Source organism: Lagopus muta, chromosome 12 (genome assembly GCF_023343835.1).
Source record: "Lagopus muta isolate bLagMut1 chromosome 12, bLagMut1 primary, whole genome shotgun sequence".
NCBI lineage: Eukaryota > Metazoa > Chordata > Aves > Galliformes > Phasianidae > Lagopus > Lagopus muta.
Genome location: NC_064444.1, coordinates 13,301,166 through 13,316,638, shown reverse-complemented (window position 1 = coordinate 13,316,638; position 15,473 = coordinate 13,301,166). Strand labels below are relative to the sequence as shown.

General features: G+C 40.3%; 1 protein-coding gene across 1 annotated transcript; it reads left to right on the top strand.

The window, feature by feature from the left end:
* Nucleotides 1-1,579: 1,579 nt before the first annotated feature.
* Nucleotides 1,580-15,100, top strand: BRD7 (bromodomain containing 7). The gene is made up of 17 exons (XM_048958365.1): nt 1,580-1,718; nt 2,002-2,210; nt 3,282-3,411; nt 3,784-3,841; nt 5,055-5,199; nt 5,962-6,072; nt 6,416-6,600; nt 7,473-7,596; nt 8,192-8,267; nt 9,071-9,178; nt 9,707-9,839; nt 10,591-10,702; nt 11,835-11,885; nt 12,841-12,952; nt 13,114-13,257; nt 13,898-14,041; nt 14,902-15,100. Exons 1-17 carry the CDS (start codon nt 1,670-1,672, stop codon nt 14,964-14,966), a joined length of 1,956 nt encoding a protein of 651 aa, XP_048814322.1. The 5' UTR covers nt 1,580-1,669; the 3' UTR covers nt 14,967-15,100.
* The last annotated feature ends 373 nt before the right edge of the window (nt 15,101-15,473 follow it).

The following is a 15,473-nucleotide window of genomic DNA, read 5'->3' as shown; positions in this document are numbered from 1 at the left end:
ACGGAAAGACAAGCTAAAGCAAAGGAGAGCATGGTGTAAATGGTGTATATTCTAGAAACAAGTGCCTCTACTACCAGTTAAAAAAATGTACCTTTCTCTGATCCAGGAGATGCTACTGAATGAGACACCTGGAAAAGGCAGCTGTCAGTGCTGGCACTATCTCACCTTACTCCTGAGCATATAGCTCTTTCAAATATGGTTAGATTCAGAGTAAGATTAGTCAGTAAATTTCAGAAAAGAAATTGAACAAATAGTTTTGCCATACACACTTAAAAGAAAAAAGCTTAGAAAGTCTGCCTGTCTTCTTGTGGGAACAGAGGATATAGCAACCTTTTTTCATTATATAAAACATGTCCTTTAAACATTTACACTGTAGTTTCTACACGTGGCCACGTCCCAGGCAAAAGCCCTCTGCATCTCACCAAAGCACGCTTAAGAGCATTCGCTGCACATGTGATGAGAGTACTAGAGGACCCAGATGTAAATTAGAAAAACAACTGTGTGTGTTACAGCTGAATTTCAAACTACTGGAATGAGATTAAGCAGGAGAGCTGCGGTTTGTTCCAGAGCACCCCAAGACCTGGGAGCACCGCACCAAACGGCAGCAGAGCTCACCAGGAGAGCACACAGCATCACATCTCATCGCGTTCCCAGCCACGGACCATGGACACGTTCCTCAAACCTTAAAAATCAGCTTTATGAAGATGTATAGATATGTGTTCCTAATTAACATCTAATTGTTACTTTCTTCGGCTATAGAATATCACAAGCATTTCAACAAATCCAGGGAGTACTCACAGCATCACTGGGTGGGATTAAAACTACAGCTTCTCCTGAGATGGATGTAATGCCTTCCTGCACTCAGCTCCACATGGCGGCGTTTCACGAGGCCTCACAGAGCCGGGCCGGGCAGAAACAGCAGCTGGGGCAGCGCTGCTGAAACAGTAACGACCGCTAACTTTAAGAGAGCTCCTAGGAGGCCTTCATTTGTACCTAAAGCGCAGTTATCTGTAACTTGTGACGGGCAACACAGATGCGTTCCCCGTGAACGTGCAACCGAGGAGCAAAGCGCTGCCCCGCCGCTGTGAGGCGCTGCAGGGAGCCCCGTCCCGCTGCTGGCTCCGCAGGGGCGGTCTGCAGGAGCAGCGGGGCTGAATCCGGCCGTCTGCCTGGAGTGGTGTGGTATCCCAGAGACAGGAGGGACGGCACCGGGCGGACACGGCCAGCGGAGCGGGCGGTGGCTCCGGGCAGGATTTGCAGCCCGCGTTTGAGCGCGGCGGGATGTGGAGAAGCGCTGTGAGGAGAGGCGCGCGCGCGAGGTGTGCTGTGAGGAGAGGCGCTGTGAAGAGAAGCGCGCCCACGCGACCGTGAACAGAAGGGAGGGCAATGGAGGCTGAGACGGCTCTGCAGAAGCAGCATCGCCGTGGCACGTGGCCGGGCAGACAGAACCGCCCGGAACAAACACCGCCCGACCACGCGGCACAACCCCGCCGCTCGGCTGCCACCACCCGCTTCTACGCCTGCGCCAGGATTTGCAGAAGCACCGCCGAGCCGCCGGGGGGCGCTGCAGGGCCGCGGCTCCCCGCGCCGCCGCTCGTGCCGGGTGCGCGCGGCGCCGCTGCTCGGCGGGGCCGGTATCCGCCCCGGCAGCGCGGTCTATCGGGCCGCCATGGGGAAGAAACACAAGAAGCACAAGTCGGACAAGCACCCCTACGAGGGTGGGTGGGGAAGGGGGTCGCGAAGCGGGCGCCGAGCCTCGGGCCTGCCGGCCGGGCCCAGCTCAAAGGCAGAGGGAAGCCGGGGCCGGGCGGAGAGCCGCGGCCGGGCCTGGGCACCCGCGGCCGGGCCTGGGCACCCGCGGCCGGGCAGGGAGGGGAGAAACGGCGTGAGGAGGGCCGGGGTTACGGGTCTGCGGGGCGGGGGCGGCGGAGGGACGGCCGGGGTGCGGGGGGAACGCGTTGTCCGCGCCGCTCGACGCCTCGTTTCTCTGCTGCGTTAAAGAGTACGTAGAGAAGCCGCTGAAGCTGGTGCTGAAAGTTGGAGGGAACGAAGTTGCCGAACTGTCCACTGGAAGCGCGGGGCTTGATTCCAGTCTGTACGAGGACAAATCCGAGCATGAAAAGCACAAGGACAGAAAAAGGAAAAAGAGGAAGAAGGGAGAAAAACAAGTTCCTGGAGAAGAGAAGGAGAAAAGAAAGAGAAAAGTTAAGGTATGCATTCGTGCTTTTGTATATTAGTAAAAAAAAAAAAAACAACACCGCCACAGAAAAATACCTTCAACTTTACCTGCCCCTATTACCAGACAGAGAGCAGGTATGCCTGCCTGTAACTTGTGTCCTTAATCAGAGAATGGTTTTGGTTGGAAGGGACCTTAAAGATCATTTAGCTCCAACCCCTCACCGCCCTCTTAGTGAATACTCTTTTCCTAACATCTCTCCTAAATCTCCCCTCTTTTAGTTTAAAACCATTCCCTTCCCTTGTCACTATCAGACCGTGTAAAAAGTCGGTTCCCCTCCTGCTTGTTAGCTCAAGTACTGGAAGGCTACAATGCGATCTTCCTGGAGCCTTATCTAAGCTAAACAAGGGCAGCTCCCTCAGCCTTTCTTCACAGGAGATGTGCTCCAGCCCTCTGATTGCCTTCTAACGCTGCAATGTGTTCAGACTCTGTCTGTTGGTTTTGCCAATTCCTTTGTTTCAGATTTTCTAGAAAAAAGTGTGAAAACTCATCTCAATTACTGGCTAGTGTAAACATACAGAAAGTTAAAAGCAGAAATAAATGCTGTGTCTAAATAAATCGATTTATATGAAATAGAATTAAGACATCACTGGTTCTCAATTAAGAAGAAAATGTAATTCCCTTCTTTATCTGATCTGTATTTATAACACATTCCTGTGAAGGAAATGGTTACAATCTCATTTTAAACTTTCAACCTCTCTCTTACTAATTTTTGTATAAACTTCAAAATCATCCCAGAGGTATCACTGGAGACAATTCTCTGTGTGGAGGCATTCCTGTCATGCTCTAAAGCTGTCTGTCATGTTTAAAAAATAAACACTCAATGATAGATTGCATTGTATGCTGAATTTTTGTATTGACCAGTAGATGGAGACAGTACATAAAAAATGCAGGGTTTCTGAAGCCTTATAAACATGGTGTGCTTTTTTGTGGTTGGTTTTGTTTTCATTGTGCAAGGTTGTTTTGAAAAATCTGGAGTGTTACGTGCAGTCATAACGCTGGTTTTGCAGGTCCTGAGGTTTTATAGCAATTTTTCTCCTTCTAGGAGGATAAAAGGAAACGCGATCGAGAACACCCAGACAGTGAGGGAGAGCAGGAACTGAAATGTCAGACCCCTATCAGATTGGAATTATCACCAGAGAAACCATTAACGAGTACTTTATCAAAACAGGAAGGTAGAAAAAAAAATCTTTAGTGAATTCTAATTTTCTTCTACTGGCTTCCTTTTTATTTTTGTTTGTTAACAAATATCTTGATATTTTTTGTCATCCCCATGTTCTTCTCCAGTTCCTAAAAGTATTGAAACTGTTGCCATGTATTTGTTTTGAAAAAGTAGTATCTGCTGCCCCTGTCAGTATGTGCAGAATGTTGAGGCCAATGAGAAAAGTATATCTACGTATCCTGCTTTTTACCACTGTATTTGTTTACGCTGAATTCTCAAGTAAGATCAGTTTTGTGTGGTTGATGACTAATATCTTGGAAGTTCAGTATCACTTGCAGTCAGTTCCATTTCATATCCTTCCTATCCACAATTCTTTTTGGTCTAGAGGTGGAGCAGACACCGCTTCAGGAAGCTCTGAATCAACTCATGAGACAGCTACAAAGGTAAGTGTCCATGCTACAGGCTTTCAGAGCTGCAAAATGAATTTAATGTACATTAAGGGAAAAGGCCTATAAAAAGTTTAGTTCAAATACTACTGGATAAAACATACTGTATTACTGGAAAGTTAGGTATATTTTCTATATAAGAACTCTTTTTCCCTGTGAGATTGGAATAAAGTTACCGAAACTGTAATTTAATTTCTTTACCAATTTTTACTATAAAAAGGAAGTACGTGCTTCATAACTGTAGATCATGTCTTATTAACCAAATATATTTTGACTAAAATAATCAGATTTGCAGAAGCAGTTCCTTCAAGCAAGCTCTGGTTCAAGGTATTCCTTCTTAAAGTCAAGAATTAGTGTACGTCTTACAGTGGTTGAAAGACCTTTGTCTTACTTTACCAGATCAAGCTCAAAATGTTGTTTGGGAGGCATCTGCTTGATAGCAGATTGGGAAGCTGACAGCATACTATCAGATGTTTGTCTGCACACACTTTGCAGCTAGGAGTGGAAATCCATACTAAGCCACAGGAAAAGGCCTGAAACAGCAGTGGTTTCACCAGCATGTAGTAACAGTGAGGAATTCAGCCACATTGGCGTGGGAGGCCAGTCTGAAACTACAGGGGGAAAAGGGGAAAAAAAGGGAAAAGAAAATAAAAGTCAACAGTTCTGGAAGAGAAATTCACACCAAGTTATCAATCTAGCTTTATCCCAAGGAGAGAATATCAGGGAATGTTTAATTTTAAATAAGCTGTTAAAGTTGTGTAAGCTGAAAATGAACATAACTCTGAATACGTGTTCTATTGTAGCTTTTATTCCCTTCGATTAATTTCAGAGTAAGCAAGCTAGTTAATGAATGACAAGTATGCATTCTTATCACATTAATTCCCTTTGTTTTATGTTGACCTAACTTTAACTTAAAAAAATGTGAAGAGAAAAACCTCAAAAGCATGTTATTTGTATTTTTCTTTTTAATCTTCTTGGGGATAGTTACCAAAATGTAGAACTAACTTCTATGGTATTTTTGTAGCACTTTTCTGGTATCAGGGTTTGCTTTTCAGCCTTCAGAAGTGAAAGATTGCTGACAAAAGCCGTTTCTGGCTTCATGTTTTTGATTCTTTTTCAACTTAGTCTGTTCCTTTCTATTTAACTCTGAGCTCAATATGTTTTTTGTTATAAAGTTGAAACATAAAAATGTCCTTTCATATCTTAACAGAAAGGATCCAAGTTCTTTCTTTTCATTTCCTGTGACTGATTTTATTGCCCCTGGCTACTCCATGATCATCAAAAATCCAATGGATTTTAGTACTATGAAAGAGAAGATCAAGAACAATGGGTACCAGTCCATAGAAGAATTAAAGGTAATTCTATGAATTTCTCTGTGACTACAGAGATGGATTGTGTGCAATGTACTTGAGCTCTACAATTTTAGGATAATGTGAAGTTGCCCAAAAGAACCAGTACTTGTGCCTGAGGAAATGTTTCTTACTGACTTATTTGTGAGCAGCTAAGCTGTGGAAGAGGAAGCATACCTCTGGTTTGTAAATATGTATTTCAAGATGACACAGATGTCTTCATTTCTTATGCAGGATGTATATCAGCTTGTCCGTCAGTGTGTCATTTCAGATCTTTACTTGAATGAAAACGTTAGCATTTGTAGCAGACCTCCCCGAAAAACAAGGAGTTGGGTTAATTTGCCTGTCAGTTACTTCATTGGCATCCTGTCACCTCAGTGCTAGCTGCTCAGCTTATCTAGGGATGTAGAACCACAAGTAGCAAAGGCCAGACTAGCTCAGTCCTGTTCACAGCAGGCACTTAACCCTGTGCTGTAGTGTCTGGTGGATCAAAGGCCCTGAAAGTACTGTGTGTGCAGTGGTTGGGGGGGGGGAATTGGGGTCATGCTTTCAACTACTACTTTGTAAAACATGCTTATATGTTCTTGTACATTTTTATGCAGTAAAGGGATATAGGCAAGGAAACTGGCCTATTATTAGACATCATAAGGTCACTGGTTTTTCTTTGAAGTTCTTTTTCGCTAAAGCTCTAGATGCACCATTTGCAACAAGGATTATAATACAGCATACTGTGAAACTTTAACTTTCATTCCAAAATCGTTTGTACAGGATAACTTCAAATTGATGTGTACTAATGCAATGACATACAACAAACCAGACACCATTTACTACAAAGCTGCAAAAAAACTGCTGCACTCAGGGATGAAGATACTTAGCCAGGTAATAAAGGATTACAAAACAAAATATTGAAGAAAAAAAAAAAAAGCTGCTTTGACAGAGTTGTATCACAGAATTGTAGGGTTTGGAAGGGATCACTGAATCCAACCCCCCTAAAGCAGGCTCCCTACAGCATGCTGCACAGGTAGGCATCCAGATGGGTCTTGAATATCTCCAGAGAAGGAGATATTACCAGATAACGTATTTGCATTTAATATTTGATTTTTCTAAATTGCCTTTATACTTGCAAGCATAAGAAAGAACTAAAGTTAAATTATTCTTTGTGGTTAAGTTACGAAAAGATTAATGTAAGCAGGAAACAGAAGGATTCTATTGTGTTTTTTAGGAGAGGATTCAGAGCCTGAAACAAAGTATAGAATTCATGGCTGATCTGCAGAAGACGAGGAAACAGAAGGACAAGGTAGAACTGCAGCTAAGTGGAGAAGATGAAAGTGGTTCTGGAAAAGACAAAGGAGAACCTGTGGATGGCGATACCAAAGCTTTCAAAACACCTAACAAGGAACACAAAAAGTGAAGTATTGTCTCATTCATGTTTAGAAGATGCACCCCTTTAATGCCACTGAAATAAGCTGACTCACTGGGGACTTGGAGGTGTGGTTTTCTTTGGTACTGGGTACACTCTAACAGTCCTTCATCTCAAGGGAATAACATTTATGTGAAGTCAAAATACCAAAAAAAGTATACTTGGAAGTCTTTTATATGATATCATCATGTTTCATGGGGATAATCTTTTACTGCTCAACAACTATTTCAGTTATTTTCTGTTATTATTACCAGTTATTGTTAGCTTTAGTGTCTGTTTCACGTAAATAGTACTGTTTTGAAGAAAACTTGCAAACATGACCTTTTAAGTATCTCCTCACAAATAACTCTTCAGCCAATTTCAAGTTCCAATTACTATTTTTTTGCATAATATTTACAAATGTGTAGCTACGGAATATTTACTTTCTAATTAAATTTTAATGCCTAGAAACATTCCTTTCTAATGTTCAGAAAAACTAGGGACTTCGTTTTCCTAGTTTTGAAAGTATAAGTACTAAAATACAGAGCATGAAACATTTAATTTTTACCAAAAACATCCTTGTTTGTTTTGTCAGAGCAATGATATAAATTTTGACATGCCAAACTGTATGGTTGAACTAAGCTAAACAGATACTTTTACAATAACTATCATAAAAAAAATGCATTCATGGGTTTAAGACTCTGTCACATTTTTTCCTTCTTTATTAAATAGTCCTATTAAATGCATCTTTTTTTTAATTGGGGGGAAGCTGTCTACAAAAGCAGTTTGCAAAAAGAAATTATCCACTGCCCTGTTCTTGATACTTAGCCATTTGTGTCTGTTACAGCTATTAACTAAGATATATTGGTTTTATTCATAGGAAGGACAAAGATCTACTTGAAGACAAATTAAGAATCAATAGCTTGGAGAGGGAACAAGAGCAGATTGATCGTATTGTTAGAGAATCTGGAGGAAAGTTAACAAGACGACTTGCAAACAGCCAGGTAAATCACTTTTTCCTGAACTGGGCTTAGGTAGCATCACTGAATCTCAAGGCATGCTCTTACTGCAGTTTGTATCATTTTACACACGACTGGTAGTGTCAGTGTAAAGGCAGGAGGCAGGAAGAGTGTCAGTCGAATGCATGCTGAATGTCATCAGCAGAGCAAGTTCATCTTACATTTTCAGAATTCTTAGATAAAGTAATAGAGGAGGATGAATGCTAGGGATTGCAAGAAAAAAAGTCCTGTGTTTGAAGCAGCCACATATCTGAGCAAAGGAGAAGGAATCCAGTTTGGTAACACTGGGCCCATTTCTACCAAGTATGAGTTACATATCTTATTAATTATCTTTTATAGAAATGTTATTATTTATTGTAACTTCTTTATCCCTTGTGCCTGGATCAGTAACTGTTATCCAGTGAAAGGCCTTTTTACCAAAAAAAAAAAAAAAAAGAAAAAGCAGTATTCACTTCTAAGTCTTACTGATCTTTCCAAATCCATTTTAATTTCTATGGATAAGACAATTTTCATTAGCTGTTTCTATGAATTTAAGGACTGTGAATTTTGTCAGGTGACATAAATTGTAATTTTATTTCAGTGTGCGTTTGAAAGAAGAAAGCCAGATGGCACAACAACTCTGGGTCTTCTTAACCCAGTTGATCTTACTGCAGGAGGTAAGTTTGCACGGTTCAGGTAACCAAAGAGTTCTGCTGCTTTCTTTCCTGCTGGTGTAGACGGGCAAATGCCTGTAGTTCTTAATAGTCTGATAATCTGAATTTAAAAAGCTGCAGCTGGTGGAGGCAATTGGGGCTGCATTGAGGAGCAGCAAGAGGGAACCATCAGTGGCCAATCCTCTCCCATTTTGCATGAGTTGTTTGTGGGAGATGCAACAGAGCTTTTGCTATGAGAGAAGGAACTACCAGCCATGTTAGGGTACACTTAATTCCTGGACTCTCTCTAAGTCAGGATCAAGTACAGAGTGCAGTCTGACCCAGAGGATCACAGACTCCCCAGAACTGGGAATTGTCCGAGTTCCAAATGACTTTGTCTCATCACTGCCATCTTTGTGGTGTCACTAGCTAGAATGCAGGTACTTAATCATTTAACTGTCACCTTACTGCAGAATTGAGCTGACTGTCTACATGAGACAGAAACTATTCTGAAAACTTCTCAATTCCTCTTATTTATGCAGTAGGAAACCTCAGCAAGACAGTGCAGCTTTTGTTAGGGGAGGCAGGAAGGAAGAAAACTAATCCTTAGCCAGTGTTGCCACTTAACCAGTGCATTATCGTGGGTTTGAATTCATATTTAAAACTACGTGTAGTCTTTAATATGAAGCAATTGAAGAACAATGCTCTGAGTTGTAGCCAGAAATTTCAGACTAAACAGGATGCAAATATTAAATAAGCTTGGACATCTTCTTGTGTCACTTAACAGTGCCTTATTAGTCTTGTATTTTGATTGTATGCTATTGTAGAACCAGGTTACTGCCCTGTAAAGCTGGGTATGACAGCAGGAAGACTTCAGTCAGGAGTTAATACATTACAAGGGTTCAAAGAAGATAAAAGAAACAAGGTTACTCCAGGCAAGTGCTGATTGATTTATTTGTTTTTGAAACACTATAAATCCTCCTTGTTATATAAACAAAATATGTTGATCTCATTACTAGTATTCAGTTTGCATGTGTTTATGACACATCTGAAGAGCACATCAGAAAATCTAGCTTAATTTACACATACAAAAGGGGAAGCGTATTCAATAGAAGATTGATCTGGAATGAGAAAAGAAACAATACCAGAGAGATGCAGGGGTTTCTGCTGGCTTCGAAGGAGCATAGTGGGAAACCTGAGAACTGGTTATGCCCAGACTGAATTTTCATATTGGGTTAAGGCATACAATACTGTTAATACAACATTGTAAATAAATATGCACTTAAAATATGCATTATTAAAAATTTTTGCAGGGTGGAAAGATGGTATTCTATGAATATTTGTTTTCTTTTTAAGAAATAACATTCTTAGTTTCTTCTGAGGGATTATTTGACAACCTCATCTCATGTTTATCTAATATGTGCATACCAGAGGTAACAATTAGTACTGTTGTTATTCATTAGTGACATACTTGAACTATGGACCCTACAGTTCGTATGCTCCGACATATGATTCTACATTTGCCAACATCAGCAAAGAAGATTCTGACTTAATCTATTCAACCTATGGGGAGGACTCTAATCAGGGATCATTCAGGTAATCAGACAGCTAGAGCATGCATTACAGTGATCATGTATGGAAACAACATGCAATTTGCTGCAGTATGGACTGTGCCTGTGCTGCTGAATGATGTCACTGTGTCCCATGTCTTACAGCTACTGCTTTTTTGTTAAGAAACGTCTAATCCCTAATGTTAAGTGTCTGCGTGTAATGCGATGGAAAGCACAGCAGTGACAGCAGGGTAGCAAAGTCTTAGGCTGTACTAAGTGAGGACTTGCTCAAATACAGCAGCTGTGGGCACAGAAACAAAGAAAAGAATCTGCTTACCTTCAGAAGGCCTCAGGTATACAGAGGGATGCCCTCACCTCCACTGCCAACACTTAAATGAGGTCTAGGAAGGGGTGGATCCTGGCTTCACCCCTTCCAGTCACTCAGGAACATTGCATGCACCTGAGCTCCTGGGTTGGCCCTGCTTCCCACCAGGTGCTCAATCACTGCTTCAGGCAGTGACTTAGAACTTCTGCTATACTGTAGAAGTTTGCTTTCAGTTTAATGCAGTTGCCTGAAGATGCAGATTTTTGTTTTTCACTTCTTGAATCTGAATGTTTTCCTAGGCTACAACAGCTCTAGGCAATACAAAAAAAAGGCAAGCCAGTTAAATTAAATTCTTTGCTACTTCTTGTGTTTCCCATGCTGTAGGCATTGGTTACCCTTTACCTAACAAAACTTTTTTCTCTTGAATACAGAATACAGAAGTAGTTGTCTTAACTATCTTTTGATCTTCTAGTATTCATGAATTTTTGATGAAGTCGCAAGATTATCCTTTCTTAATGGCTGATAGCTTGCTTGATGTTCTAACTAAAGGAGGACATTCAAGATCTCTCAGAGAACTAGAAACGGTAAGGGGGAACTTGTGAGTTTTCTAGTTGTTACTCCTGGTGCACAAGCTACACAGCTAGAAAATGATGACACTGATCCTAGCGAGGGGCTCCCTTTTTAACGGTGAAATTTGAAAGTGAAGACACCTGTCTCCAGCAAATAGGTTTTCTAGAAAGATATTATGATAGTTTGTTAATTAGAGAAATGTGAAAATCAAATATTGTACATGGAGTCAGAATCTCGCAGCCTTTGTCCAGCTGTTCTATTTGTGCCTATTACAGTTAGTAAGAAAACAGCAGTGCTCAGCTTAGAGACAAGGTGATCACCGTTCTTTGTTTGTTTGTTTCCATGAGAAGTTTGCTAGCACCACTGCTTATTTTAAGAGAATATTAACTAATTTTTCCCATTAGTTAGTGCACTGCTTTTAAACTCAAATATGTGCTATGGAAGAATAGTAAAAAAAACTTGTGAGACTTCAGTATCCACGTGTGCCAAACGAGACTGGAATCAAAGGGACTGATTTGATGAGCAAGATATGGGACCAAATTTGTAAATCATCGATCAGTTGTGTCTCTCCAGAAAGTAGTTACCCCTAAATACTGCTGTAGCTTACTCTGACTTGAGTGGACATTCCGGTAATAAACAAATAATAGGTTTTTAGTAATGATTTGTATGTAAGTGAAACAAATTCTGGAAACAGCTCACAGAGCAAAGATCAGAGCCCCAGCCTCCAATTCAGACCTTTGCTTTGCATTACAAGTTTATCATTTCTGTTGTACTCAGTTGTGCCATTGGCTTACAGGGTTCGACCACTGTTGTTGCAAATATTAAGAGAAATGCAGTTATGTATTGAAACAATATATTTCAGCCTGATTGTCATGCTGCTTTTTTTTCCCTTTTTCCCCCTTGAGGTGATATCACTGGGGAAAGACATGTAGATATTTGCAAAGAGCAGTAAAATGTGTACTATAATGTATTTTGGTAAATATTGGTATCTGAAAAAAGCTGTTTAAAAACAGCTGCTTTGTAACTTGGTTTTACAGAGCTTGCATCATTTACTTCAGATTAAAACCACCACATTGTAAGGTTCACTTTGACCTTAAGGAAAAGATTAGTTTTAATGCCTGCTTTAAAAATCCTTTCTGTATTCAGCCCCTAGAGGAAGATGAAGGGCCCCATGAAAGAAGTGATGCATTAAAAGAGGTAAGGGTAAAATTTTTATATCTGTAAGCTGCTCGAAGAAATGTGTGTCTAACACCTCACTTATCCCAACAGCCAGAACCCATGCAGCTTGTGAAGCAGTGCTGAAACTTTGCATGTAAATGTGCTCTGTGTCACTTCTGACAAATGCATGGAGTCATAGAATTGCTCAGGCTGGAAAAGACCTTAAAGATCATTGAGTCTAACCACAACCTAGCCATACTATCCTAACTAATGAACCTCTGCTGAATCAGGGGGCATCTGGAGCACAAGAATATTCCAAAAGTCAGTCTTACGTAAATTTGACTTTGTCAAGAAAACTAGAAAAAAATGCATATATATATTTGTGATTGCTTGACCACACACTCGATCTTCTGGGTGGAAGCTGTACTTGTACCATTCCCTCTAAAAACCTGATTTAACATAAGGTTGTAATAAGTGTGAAAGACAGTGATACACAGCTCCCTTTGGGATAGTTTCTTAAGGAGCTTGTGTCCCTGTAGGCATGCAGTGTAGCATTACAATCATTTCACCCAATGAATTTTGTTCAGAGAGAAAGTGCAGTAGTACAGGGAAAGAGCTGAAGCCTTCATCTCCTGTCAGTTCCCCATTGGTTTTAACTTTTATTGTGAGATTGTTCATCAACTCAGTCTTAGGTGAGCTCATGTTTAAAGTCCAATTGTTTTTGCTGCTGTTAGTTTACCACATCGTTTGTGCATGGCCCCACTGTTTTTGGCAGATGCCAATTCCTTCCTGTCTATGAAACATAATAATGGGCTGAGTAGCTAGAGAGCAATGCATGTTTCATATCTTTCATAGGGTATCAGTACTGCTTTTTTTTTTTTTTTGGAGCAGACTAATTTTAATTAACTTAGCATTCTGATTTACCCAAAACAACTTTGCTGTTTTGAGGTTGATTTAAATATTATGTATCTGAATTATTACTTGCTCTTTTTAGATTATGGAAATTGATATCGCTGCAAGATTGGATTCTGCTAATAATGACAGACTAACAGCCCTAAAAGCTGTTACAAACTTTGGCATGCCTATGGAAGAGTTTGATTCTGAGGGTAAGTTAGCACAGTACTTGCAGTTTTGATATGTGTCTTTAACTTCTGATGAAAGGTAGTTGATGTTGTCAATCTCTGTGCACAGTCAGCCTTAGTACGTTTTATATCATAAAGTAAAGGTACCCTCTTTACTTAGTCAGGGACTCTTCTTCTATAAACAGAGGCTGAAATCTTCCAGAGGAAACTTGACGAAACAACAAAGCTTCTGAGAGAACTTCAGGATGCTCAAAATGAACGACTAAGTACAAAACCACCCCCTAATATGATTTGTCTTCTGGGTCCGTCTTACAGAGAGATGCACTTGGGTAAGATAATGCTTCTTCTGCTCATTCTTGCATAATTGATAAAGCAGAGGTGTAACAGAGTGGAATCTGTGTCCAGTTTGATGTAGTATGTGAATTTATATTTCATTTTTTGTATGGAAAGCCAGATGAAGGTTTTAAACAATAAGTACAAGGTAACTGAGCTATCTTATAGTTTATTTCAGTGCCACGGGGCAGATGATAGCCAAGCACCTCTAACTTCACGATTTTTCTAGTGTCTCTGAACAGATGTTTTGTACATTTTACCAAGTTTTTATTGTAAGGATAGTTTTATTCCAGGTTTGGTCTACTTTTATTATGGCAATTCACAGCAATCATTTATTTAATTATCTGAGCAAAGCTCCCTGCCTCATTGGTTTGTTATACAGGTAACGGAAGCCTTCCATGTTAGGACTATGCAGAAAGGGTGTCAGTTCTGCAAGTAAAACTAAATTGTGCAGTATCAACTGCAGTGTACATGATCTGAAGGAGCCAGCTCACTGAGAAAAGATAAAATGCTTCAGTGTTGGTCCAATTGCATTTGTGTATTTAAACACTGGTTACAAGATGAAAGACTCGTGTCAGCAGTTTTGTGTGTGTTTGTATATGCAGCTTACAAGTACATCCACTTCTCCTTTTTTAGCGGAGAGAGTAACCAACAATCTGAAGGAACTGGCACAACAAGTGACTCCAGGTGACATTGTTAGTACGTATGGAATCCGGAAAGCAATGGGAATTTCAATTCCTTTACCTGATACAGAAGACAGTGGGGTAGATTTGACAGATGGTAAGTATCCAAAACTGTTGGGTAGCATCTAAAACCAAACCACAATCTGCAAATCATTAGAATGGCTTGTGGTACAACTTACCTGGTTTCAGCTTTCAGTTATTCTCCACTTTTAAAAATCTCAGTTCAAAATTAATCTTTTGGATATGTGGAACTTTGGTTCAACTACTCAGAATAGTTATTTTATATATTTGCCAAATTTTAAAGCTTGGCACTCCATTAAATTCTAGTTTTTGCATTTAGAGTGAAGTTACAAGAGAAGAGTTAAAATTACTCACTTGCTGAAATGAGGACATCTTGCTCCCTTTTTGCTTACTTTGGCCAGCTGTAGTGCTTTTCTAGTTGACAGCATCAGCTTCGTTTATCTATCAAGAACCACTGATTGTGCTGGATTAGGAGTCTGGGCAGTGGAAAATGAGTGCCAGAATCAGATCTCCCCCTTGTGGCAGTGGCTTAATAGGTCATGTAAACTATGAAAATACACCTAGAATTTGTACTCAGTTTATAAGGCAGGTAAGAATTCTGTTTCAAGAAAGATAACTCACACAATGAATTTACTCAAGCTGTGGCTTATAAAAGGTTTTAGTTAAGTTATTTAGTAAGAACCAGATTGCTTCAATGAAACTGAGAAATCTTTACAATTACTGAGCAATTTAGTTTCCATAGCAGTGTACTGCAAGAGAGGCCACATAACAAACACAACTGAAAAAAGACTCGTGGACAAACAGAACACACACTGTTAACTCAGGACTGTCTACACAAATAGCGAGTGTCTGAGAAGTACTGTGCTGTCTGTGCTCTTCTGTCACTGAAAAGTGGTGAACGTGCTAACTGACCTGGTGTCTGTTGTCAACTTTCAGAGTTTCAAGAACCCAAAAAGACTGTCACCATCACTGAAAACGAATGTGGTCCAGTTACAGTCTGAAGCGTCAGTTAAGTTTACAGGTGTTTGTTTGATTCTATTTAAGAACCAGATAAACGTCCTTCAGGTGCATTCACTGGGCATGTGTATATTGTGTGTTAAAGAAACTACTTTTGTTTATTAAATTTTGGAACTGATGATTTTTGAAATTGAGTTGTTTGTATTAGAATTTCTTCTGCTTCAGAAATGCACTTACTATTCATTTGCCATTCTTTATTATTTTATAGGACTTCTGCTGCATTTAAATTCTCTTTCCATTATTGTGTGTCTGGAAAAGTCAGAGCGTATGTGAAAACGAGCCTGTATAGCGTGCAAAGACTCGGCCACAGATTTCCAAATGTGACACATACACTGTGTAGCTGAATCTGACTGAGACAATAATTAGTGTCTGAATGTGAAAGACTCCCTTTTCAAAATAATTCTGCAACAGGCAGTGTTGGGAATTTTTGATTGTTGTTACCCTACAACATTTACTCATGTTAAGATTCCATGTTACTTTAGACTTTACAG